Source organism: Haemaphysalis longicornis, unplaced genomic scaffold (assembly GCF_048455015.1).
Source record: "Haemaphysalis longicornis isolate Haplotype H1 unplaced genomic scaffold, Haemaphysalis longicornis Haplotype H1 scaffold_12, whole genome shotgun sequence".
NCBI classification, from domain to species: domain Eukaryota; kingdom Metazoa; phylum Arthropoda; class Arachnida; order Ixodida; family Ixodidae; genus Haemaphysalis; species Haemaphysalis longicornis.
Window position 1 is genome coordinate 74,754,257 of NW_027526225.1, and position 10,835 is coordinate 74,765,091.

Below are 10,835 nucleotides of genomic sequence, written 5' to 3' on the forward strand. Positions count from 1 at the left end.
ACGTTTGCATGTAGCCACTTGAAATGTAGTTTGTTTGACACAGCTATTCTTAAGTAAGTTGTAAAAACCGAAACAAGAGAGCGCAGGCACCGAACAAGTTCCTTAAAAGACATCAAGTTTCAACATTTGTTTGTCTTAACAGAAATATCACAATTTTCCTAGCTCTTCGAGTACTAACGTGCTAGCATCAAGGACAAAGGATAACATGGGGCAATGAGCGCGTTGTGAGGACATACAGAGGGATTTTAAAAGTGCTTCCGATATTCTTAAGGTGTGGTACTAAAGTTCTGCTAATTTCAAAAGGCTCCTGAGCACCTTTTCCTAGTCGGCAACTTCGGTACTACCCTTGTCAGAGGGGCAATTTCTATCCGGATTGAAGGGAAGCGCGATTGAATTTACGAGCGCGCTCGACACAACGCCACAGCTACACGGCACGTTGCAATCACGATGAAGTTGTACCAGTTAAACTCTCGTACTCCATGTGGCGCCGAATAATGGGCTTTGCGTCCGGCGTCTGGGAGCTTTCCGTAGTCGTAGGCATACGTAACTATATAAATGTTGCCTCAAAGTTATTTGGATCAAGTTATTAGATACAATTTGTGGCATTAGTTTGAAGTTGTCAACTTCTGTGCGATTACTCAGCGGGAACAAGAGTATCACCGCTTACGCCTGTTCGCGCTTGGAAACCGTAATCGCATTTTGGAAACCAGGATTTGGTTCGAGCGGGATCGGGCTTGATCGCGATTGAAACTGCCGTGTAGCAGCGCCCGACGCGGACCGACTCAATCGCTATTTAAAGTGCTCTTATGACAGGGGTATTACTTACCAAGACAAAAAAGTGCCCCCGTCGCATGCCCCTGCGCGAGCGACACGAGTACATGCAAAGCATTGGGGGTGGTCACGTGGCGTAGGTTGTGGTAGTTGGCGGTGTTAGTTGTAGTTGTTGTTGTCGTACGGGTGCGTCGACGGCGGTTGAAGGCCAAGCATGACGAAATGCACGAAGCGTTGGAGCACAGGGAGTTTGCGAGCTTGGACGAGTTCCTGCGCGCCTTCGACGTGCGGTCTGGGGATGAGTACTCGGAGATTCTCTGGGCTGGCGCGTCGCGTCCGTGCGTGCTTCACGCGAGGACCTCCGCCGAGAAGCGCGTGAACGCGTTCAACCCGTGGATCGGAAGGGTTCTCGACTCCAAAATTTACCTGCAGATCATCCTCGACCACTACGAGTGCGCGGCGTACGTCGGGAACTACGTCAACAAGGCCGACGGCGGCATCTCGTTCTCGTAACGCGGGGTCCGCCGCTAGCCGCTGTCGTTTCGAAACCGTGTCTCGCTCTCGATTCGATGGATACGCAGCTCGGCGCTGACGACTGGCGGCGGCCTCCCGTTCTCGACGTTCGGGATCCGCGGCTCGGCGCTGACGCTTCGCCGCTGCCTTAGCGCGCGCAGTAGATTGAGAGGAGGTAGCACCTGCTGCTGCAAGGCCTCTTTCAGCGCCGGAGCACGCGCATGCGCGCCCGCAAGTGTTGTTGAGAGCGGACAACGCCGAGGGACGACGGGTGACAGTGCGAGTTAAAGAAATGCTCTGCATTTAAAAATTTCCCCATCTCCCCAAAGGGAACTATGCGGTGATGCACAGCACGGGGTTCCGTGTAGGTTCCACACCAGAGCAGAACCAGCGCAGGCGGTGTCTCGGAGCAGACTGAAAGTGGCGCAGCGCGCGCACCTGCTTTTATACAGCTGGAGGAGAGGAGAAGGGAGGAGAGACGCGCATGCGTAGAGGTGGTGTGGACGGCGCAGTAAGAAGAGAAGGACATCACTGTGATGTCTCTTTAAGGGCTTTCCCTTTAAGGGTTCCTGGAGCGACAGTGTTACCGGTGTCTTCCTGAGCCGGCACGAGACGAGCCGAGCGGCGAGGAGGAAAGCGGCGTTATCACAGCTGGTTAGGGCTCCTCGAGCGACAGTGTGGCCTGTGTCTTCTTGAGCTGGCATGGGACGGGCCGAGCGGCAAGGAGGACAGTGGTGTTATTCCAGGTGGCATGGAGAGGGGGACGAGCAGGAGAGGTGTCGACGGACGACGGAGGGTCGAATAAGGGATGCCTTGCAAAAAAATCTCCAATTGCCCAACCGTAGCTTGTTCGGTGTAGGCTCTATTGTGTTGCCGTTATGTGGTTTCATTCATCAGAGCACGAATGGGAACGTAGTGTAAAGCCCCATGTAGAGACAGAGAAATGTCTCTAAGCGAGGAGAAGACAGCGAAGAGACCGACACCGGCGTTACCTGAACGAACACCTACTGGTTTTTCGTCTTTCTTTTAAATGCGAATGCATTTCTTAGTCGGGGGTTGTCGTGCTCCGTCAACGTGCGCCTGCATTCCTCCAGCGCGAGCGCACGTGAGCGTGCGCCTCGTAGTTCTGCCTTCGTCGTCGTCGTCGTCGTAAATGTGAATGCATTTCTTAGTCGGGGGTTGTCGTACTCCGTCGGCGTGCGCCCACAGGTGTTATCTCTCCGCGCTCCTCCTCGCCCCTAGCAACAGCTGTGGCGCGCCTAGCAAACGGAGCAGGTGGTAGCTCGGGCGGGAGTAGCGGAGGGCAAGGGCAGAGGAGGAGCGCTCTTGGGCGTGATGGGGGCGCTCGCATCGCGGAGCTCGGGCGGAGTAGCGGAGAGTGAGTGGAGAGGAGGAGCGCGTTCGGGCGTGTGAGGGCGCTCGCATCGCGGAGCTCGGCGGGAGAGAGAGCTCGCGCGCGGGGCGGGCGTGTTGCGCGGGTCTCTCTCTCCTCTCCGCGTACCATCTCTCCGCTCGCTGCGCTCGGAAAATGTATATAAATGCAGTGGAGCGCACGCCTCTCTCCATTACTGCTTGCCGCAACACACTAATCGGTGCACCCAATGCATTCGCATTTCCGCACGATCCCCTTCGGGGAGGAGGGGGAGTTTTTTTTTATGACGCCTTTATTTCTGCTTTGTACAGGTTATAAACCTTGCGACAGAACTGGGGGACTTTACGGTGAAGGGGGAGGAGGGCCGCTGTCCACGCCTTCGAGGTGGGGTGGCCCCGACGTCGGCTCTGGATAGAAACGGCCGGATCGTCTCTCGTCCTTACAATATTGAAGAGAAGCACGCCTCTGCCAGAGTGCGTCCGATGGTGCAACGTGAGATGGTGGATCCATCCACTCCTTGAGGGTTCCAGGTTGGCGTACGCCGAAAGACTGAAGGGCACGACTGAACATATTTCGTGGCTTTGCTCTCGTCTTTCTTTATGGCGTGCTCACGCTCCTACCCCGCTGCCCGCCCTCTTCGTCCTCTTCTCTGGTTGAGCTGCAAGGCGCGTGGAACTTCGCGCCCCAGCTTTGCCACGGGAAATTCAACATCCTCGTCTAAAGTTTTCAGTTCGTCGGTTCCGTTTCCCTTTACGTTTAGCTTCGCGTGCCTTCGTTGTATCAGTAGCTTCTTGACGTAGTTTGAATGAGTCAAGGACATAAGGCGCGTTCGCAGCACTTGCTCCAGTCTCGGTTTTGTAGCGCAGTTGGAAGAGTGCCGCGCATGTCCCGTTGCGGCCAGAGAGTCGTGGGATCGAAACCGGGCACCACTAACTATTTTATATTTTTATAGTGTAGGGGGAGAGGTGCGGACGCCGGACATAGCCCGAGCAAGAGATGCTTTGCATCTAAAACTCCTGCCCAGAGTTAGCGCCTTAATATGTTGTCATCAAATATTAGGTCTGTCACTTTGTAAGAATAAGGAACGATGACACGTTTGTTGCTAAAAACGCATGAGTAAAGTGCTTGTACAAGGAATGTCACTGTGCGCGGGTGAGAATCTGCTTGTTCGCGTGGAGCCGACAGAAATCTCTTTCGTATATCAACCAACCGGTTAGCAACATGATTTTGTATGGGTAGGAATAATAATGCCATTTTAGCACAAGGTTTGTTCCAGGGGATGACGATGCGGCATGACGTACGTAACCACAGTTGGCTTTATTTTTACATGCAGGCCAGCATATACACATATACACAGTCAAGCACCGAACTACGCTCGTTTGGTACAGCCCTATTTCCGCTTAGCGTCCGAGAAGAAAGAGAAGAAAATATTTCGAGAAAATTCATTATGGCCTAGGGGGACAGCAGAAGCGCCTGTTGCGCTTTATCAATTCAGTTGCGCTTGACCAGTTGTGCCCTCGTATCTTGGAAAGCAAGTGCATAGTTACGGGACTTCAGCCTGGATGATAAGTCTAGCCTCACTCCCGCGTGAACCTTTTGGTCCAAGAGCACGAAAGACCAGTAGAAGCGAGCGTCCAGGGTCCGCAAGTCTTCTTCAATGGCCTTCTCGCCTGTATCGACCAGCCAGTGCATGAAGATGCAATCGCCGACGAGAAGGCAGCTTGCGTTTGGTTCTTCAAAAAGGTACAAGTGAGTAATGTCGACGTGGCCGATTCCCTGGAGCAGTGCGAGGTCGCCGGTCACGTACGCGTCGTCCTGCGTTGGCCCGTAAAAAGAAACAAGTAATCGTTGAAACGTTAGCAGGTTTGCGGAATTGCAGCTTCAACTCTTTGTATGGATTAAAATACGTTTATTAGGGTGCAAATGAAAGTGGGGAATGGGAAGCGGAGCAATAAGAAAGCAGTTCTACTAACGCGGAAGCTGCCGAAGTGCGGAGTAGTGGTTCGCCAGAGGGGCTGTGGCGCCATCTTGTGACTAGTTTCAGTATCAGCCTGGTGTTGATAGCGAAAGCCGTCAAGAGAGGACGGCGGAGCCCCATTAAAAGTCCCATGAAGAGGCCGTCTAATTGACCTTTCATTAAGGGCAATAGTGCATTATTTCATGCTGGCTTTCGTGTTTTATATTACCTTGTACTTTTCGACGCAGAGCAACAGCAGCCTCCGTGGCAGTAACGCAGCGCAGAGTTCACCCCCCACACGTAGCATGTGAGTAACGTGAGGTTCGTCGGCCCGATGGGGCAGACAGAAGCTTTGTAACTCGAGACGCCGATTCAGTCCTGACTAGCGCAAACGGTTATCTTTTCGAAGACCCTGTATTGGCACGTGACGCCATCATCCTGGAGTAATTACGACGATAATCTGGACCCTTAAAGTGTTCTGCACTTAAAATAGAATGCCTAGGTCGAACCAGAGGACCAGGGCTAGAGATGCAACGACTACTGCCTTAGCCCTTTGGATCAGTGAGCGCTGATTATGAAGGGCTAAGCTGACCAGGTTGTCAGCTGTGCGTCGTTTTAACTTTTTATGTTTCCATACACACTCAACCGTGTCGTGACACAGTAAACTATAAAATAGTGGCTGGTATGGGCTGCCAGAGAGGGTCCTATTTACACCTCACATTCCTCCCTCCTCCATGAGGACCATGCCCCTTGGGCCAATATGAACGAACGTTTAGTCCATGCAAAAGCAGGAAAACTGGGCCCACGACGGCTGCAGGCAGCTCCAGTCTTCACATCGACGATGTTCGTTAGAGGGAAGAGGAGCTTAGTGCCCAAGCGGTGCCTGTTGCAGAAGCCGAATGCGCCCGGAGACTCTTTTTCGAAAGCGCGTCCTTCACTTTTCCTGCCATTTGGAAGCTCCCCCTTCTTTCTTATTTATGTTTTTTTGTGGCCTAAAACCATGGAAGTGTCAGTCAGGTCGGCATCAGTTCGCGCCAACCGTTTTCGTAGAAGTCGTGCCATCAAGGCAGGGTCTTTTAAAGACGATACTCTTCGGGGAACTACCTAAACCATCCAATGTCGGTCTGTAAGACTGAGTGTCTAACCTTCAATTCAGCCACGCGGCCGAAACGGTAAAACAAATTTTGCCACGGGAAGTTTATACATCCAAAACCTTTCGAAATCGCAAACCTTGAAAACGCATTCGTACATCAAAAAGAAAACATCCGGTACATTGAAGGCTAACCATCAATTCATAGATGGCCCTGGCAGTGTGCTTTTAACAGAGGCTCAAATGCGCTTTAGCTTTGCGGGATCAAATGAAAATACGTGTTAAACACAGTATTTGGGCCAAAAAATGCTAAAAGAGCGTGAAACCCAAGACTAGACCTCGAGGTGGTATTCCAAGCCCACCAAAATCGAATGGGTCCAATTGATGGGGCTTGAACAGTGGAAGCCCGGAAAACAGAACTGATTAAAACAAAGCCCCATTGTATTTATCCTGGTAGGAACGACACGGGAGGGGATGAGTTGACAGGATAGCGGAGGAGAGTAGAGGCTTTACGGGGAAGTTTTGTGAAGACATGTGCATCGAAGTGAAGAGAATATTTTCTTGCAAATGGAGAATTGTTTGCGTAAAATTGTCTGAGCGAATAGTTGTTTGTACTCGTGTTTTTCCGTAAGTAATGGCGTTTACGTACGTTTTAAATAGCATTACGTGATGTGCAAGCCATGATCGTCTTTCATTCATGCTTTGCGTACTGCAAGGAGATCATTTTTTTCTTTACTGTATAGGAAATATAAAGTAGCCGCAGTGTAAACTCCGCAGGCTGTATAACACAAACGATGGATGGCTCAACGCCGCCAGGCGCCCTCCCCCAATAATGTCTACCTAATAAATACTTCGAAACGCTGAACAAAAAACCATTTTTCCCGTCAGTGCGGGTCTCGATCTGTGGTAAAACGTGGGTGCGACGACGAGTACTCCCATTTGAAGAGAAGGCTTCCCACAAATTGGACACACTCTACGTAGCTGTAATGGTAATAATTGACACTTGGTGGTTTTAAAGAGGACTGTTGCTAGTGAGACGCGCTCCAATATTCCATAAATGATACGCTATGCACGGCCCTCCGCCACTCACAAACCGAACTTTGGCGCCCAGATATTAACGTAAACATATAGCTCCTTTCTTTCCACTATATTCATCAGGTAGTTGTAGCAGAAGAGGAATTTTTATGATGATTGGACTGTACTTATTAAAAGCTCAACGTGACAATTTGCCTGCCCTGATATGTACCAGCTCTGTCAGTAAAATAGCCTTTCCTGCAGAAAAAGCAGAGAGTGAAATTGATTCTTTTATCTAGCGGAATACCCACTGTCTGGTGGTGCTAGAAGCATGAAATTATTGCAGATCACCGCAAGTAAGCACATCTACTTCGTGACAACTTATTCGAGCGTACATATTCGATCGTACACACGAAAAAAAGGTGAATTTTGAGCACGTATTTTCGCGATAGAAGTGTCGCTTTTGCAGGAAGTGCACGCAAAGGGGACAAGAGGCCTTACCGTGGGGTGGGGATACACCTTGGGTGACGCTCTAAGGAGCGTTCGCATGACGTTGAAGGTCATTATGACGGCCCGGCCTTGACAGTAGGTGAAGTACTCCTCCATTGGGGCGTCGTCCGTTCTCACAAAATAGCGGATGCCCGGTTCCCTCTCCACTGGCTGGCCACCCAAAACGTAGCAGTGCAGGCGTGCGGGCTCCCGGGATAACTCCGTCTGCAGGTACTGGCTAAGCTGAGACGTAGGAATGAGAAAACGGAGTAAGTCGTCAGGCGTTAGCTGCACCAATATGCGGGTATGACAATAAGAACCCGGAAACAGCACTACGGTCGTTAGCAGTACTGATACGTGGGTATAAAAAAAGAATAAAAAACCATAGCCAAATTGTAAGGTGTTAGCATAGGCAGAATCTTAGCTTGTTCGATAATAATTGATTAAATACTGGGCAGCCTAAAATTAAATCAGGGCACAAAGACGAAAGACGAAGCACAAACCTTGACACTACCTAATTAATTTTTTTCGCCTCGCCTTGTATATTTATACTCTCCTCTAGCTACCTGGTACGAGTACAATCGTGCGCAGAAATAGTTTATCCGTTAGCGCAACCGACACTGTGCTGACACAATCTTCGATGTTTCCTTCGATTTCCATTGCTTCGATGATTTCCCGCGCTAGCCTATCACTGTTTTTATGGATGGTAATGAAGCCATGGAAGTGCACTTCAAACTTCCATGGCGTCATTACTTGGGGCAATCTCGGCAGTGCTTGGCCAAGTGACCTGGCGGAACGTTCTTTGTTGCGACCTTGTGCTCTCGAATTCTATTGTTGATACAAAGGCAGGTCTGGCCAATGTAGCTTTTCCTGCACAATAACGGTAGCTTGTATACAACCCCCTGCACACATGCTCTCACGAAGTACGGTGGTTAGTTGTACAATGGCCCTCTATAATTGGAAGATTGACATGGCGGCGCCTGGCATACCCTTTGTTTGGGGATGAGCACACAACTGTCTCCCCCTCTCTGGCTGCTATCTTCTTAATGTTGTGTGTGATTCTGTGCAGCTAAGGCACAACCGTTATCTTGCTCCATTGAGTAGCCTCTCTAGGACCCCTGCCTACTTTTCCTTTTATTTTTTGAAGCAACGTCTCGCAGATAGACACAGATAGATAGGCAGATGAGATTTGGTCTGTGAAGCTCCTCTCCAACTCCCCGCGGTGGCTGAGGCGTTGTGCAGCTGAGCACGAGGACGGGGGCTCCATTCCCGACCGCGGCGGCCGCTTTTCCGATGGAGGTGAAAAGCACAAACATCCGTCTGTACGACATTGCGGCGACCGTTAAAGATACACAGGTGGTCAAAATTAACCTGGAACCCTCTACCACGGTGCGCCTCCTCACCCTTGTTGCGTCGGCGCGTTAAACCCTGCAATCAATCAATCGAAGCTTCGCTACATCTCAGGGTAACATTATCCTCTTAATGCCGAGTCCAGGGCAGTGTTCGCAATCTTCACTTGACATTCTCAGAATGCGCAGAGTCAAAGGGCAGAAAACCCTTCCCTACCTGCGGTGCACATCTCCAACACGTGGTATCAGGTCTGAAGTGCAGTTTTTGGTATACAAAACTTATTATTTGTGGGCTGCAATGTCGGCCCCTAAATGGCAGTCGTAATATGAAATATTACAAAAGGCGTAATGAAAGCCTTAATATGAAATAAGAAACCAGAAGTGACTCATCAGGCATTAGCACGGCTAATATTTGCTTTGGGACATAGAAACCGGAAGTTACTCGATGCGTTAGCAGGACTGATATTTGGTGCACGTGCTTATAAGCACACTCAACTTTCGAAGGGGCTCTGCCCACGTGCGTGCATCGTTCAGCCTACCTTCCCATTTTTGGGTTTTGCAATGCGATTCACACTTTTTGAAACGCTCTGTAGTGACGTGTGTTTAGAGGCTTGCCTGTGACTCCGACTCCATTTGCAGTTTTACGCATTCTGGACAAATTAATGCCTTCTCATTAAAATTTAAGCAAGAACTTGACACACGTACCACCCATGTCTGCCCACAACACGGCAACGGACGTATTTCTTGAGGTCACGCCAAAGCGTGACCTCAAGGTTAAAGAGTTAAAGAAGGTTAAAGAGTATGCCTAAGCATATTCCCACGAGATGAGAAGGCGAAAGCGCTTCTCTTGGTTAAATAGTTGATACACAGTGGTTTCCCTGTTTGTACGCCCTGACTGGAGGCGAATGCAGTGACGGAGTTTTGCGCACTGAGTTTTGGCCGATCTAGAAAAGATGGAAGGCAGCGTTTGTTTGATTGGTACGTAACGAGGCAAACCCGGGTGGTGATAGCGGTTTCAAAATAATTGACTACGAATGTTATTTTCTGGGGAAGTGTCAGCTAGACGATCATTGCCTTCGGTAAAACATTGGAACACACGATGGGGCCCATTTGATGGACTGCCAAGAACACTGCGACACGAAGGCTTCTGATCAAAAAACGCTTCAAGTAAAAACGTTACCCAAACCTGTTTGCATACATATTTCATTTACGCATTTTAGGTTTTATTTGAATTGAACTAGCTCCTCATTTACCAGCTCCAAACAAACGCGTTCGTAGCCGAAATTTCATTAGCTTGGTACAGTGTGCCAGTCGTTCAAACTCTTGACTAGACATCAACTACGGCCCCAGTAACTGAGCCCTTAACTTTCGGTTAACAGCGTGGCTTTCATTGAAGGCTATAGCGTCGATGTTCGCAGGCATATTGCCATTCACCTTGAACGGGTGAACGGTGACATCGTCGTCCAGCTTGACGATCACCGGCACGTTGGGACAGCGGTCGGCCACCCATTGCATGCCGTTCACCCACTTGGGAGTCATGGTCCTGTAGCCGTCTTCGAACGGGAACACCACCAGGTCGCCAAGGGCGTCCGCCTCAAGGTTGAGCCAGGCGTCGAGGAGTGGCTCCTTGGCACGGCGACCCACAAAGAACACGGCGGCCCAGTTGAAGCGTCTCGCGGCCGCCTCCTCGACGAGGGTGTCGCGCAGGACCGCCCGCCGTCTCCATTCTCGTGAGCAGGCGTGCACGAAGAACAGGACATCGATGCCCTCACGACAGCGCGCTTCCACGGCCCAGCCTCCGCGGTGCGGAAGCCGCGTCGCTTCATACTGCTCGCCCTCACGTAGAGCAGCCTGACCGACTTTGTGGCTCCAGTATTCGATGTGCTTCAGATTCTCGTCCAGGAGCAAGTCCTTCATCGCTGTGAAATTCCCTAACTGGGAGAACGCGCACACGCTCACTGTCGTGACGAGTATTAAGACGGTATTTCGCATGCAGGACAAATTTGTGCCGGCTTTTTCCATGTTGAAGTCTCAAAATGCGCAAACCATGCGACTGAGCGCCGTTTGGGCGATGTTGACCACAATCATGATGATGACGACGACGACGACGATGATGATGATTATGATGACCTTCTTCGGCGAATAATCAATACCCAGCAACTGATAAGAAATCAAGGATATCTCAGAATTTCTAAGGACATAGGAGCGCGAATGCTTTATATGCAAACTACATGCCTCTGAGGGTAATTTTATTTTTTTTGATGCATGATATTTTTAAGT

General features: G+C 50.3%; 1 protein-coding gene across 1 annotated transcript; it reads right to left on the reverse strand.

Moving 5' to 3' along the window:
• Positions 1-1,939: 1,939 nt before the first annotated feature.
• LOC144161676 (acetylgalactosaminyl-O-glycosyl-glycoprotein beta-1,3-N-acetylglucosaminyltransferase-like) lies at positions 1,940-10,472 on the reverse strand. The gene is made up of 4 exons (XM_077692301.1): positions 9,990-10,472; positions 7,219-7,449; positions 4,238-4,471; positions 1,940-1,981 (listed from the first exon to the last, which is right to left on the reverse strand). The coding sequence occupies exons 1-4, from the start codon at positions 10,470-10,472 to the stop codon at positions 1,940-1,942; spliced, it is 990 nt and encodes a 329-aa protein (XP_077548427.1).
• Positions 10,473-10,835: the final 363 nt, after the last annotated feature.

Excerpts from the sequence above, each read along its gene's own strand:
- LOC144161676 (XM_077692301.1), bottom strand. The coding sequence starts at position 10,472 with ATGAAGGACTTGCTCCTGGACGAGAATCTGAAGCACATCGAATACTGG. Across the intron at positions 4,472-7,218 it reads AGGTGTATCCCCACCCCACG|GACGACGCGTACGTGACCGG; the intron begins GTAAGGCCTCTT and ends GGGCCAACGCAG. Across the intron at positions 1,982-4,237 it reads ACCAAAAGGTTCACGCGGGA|CTCAAGAAGACACAGGCCAC; the intron begins GTGAGGCTAGAC and ends GTCCCATGCCAG.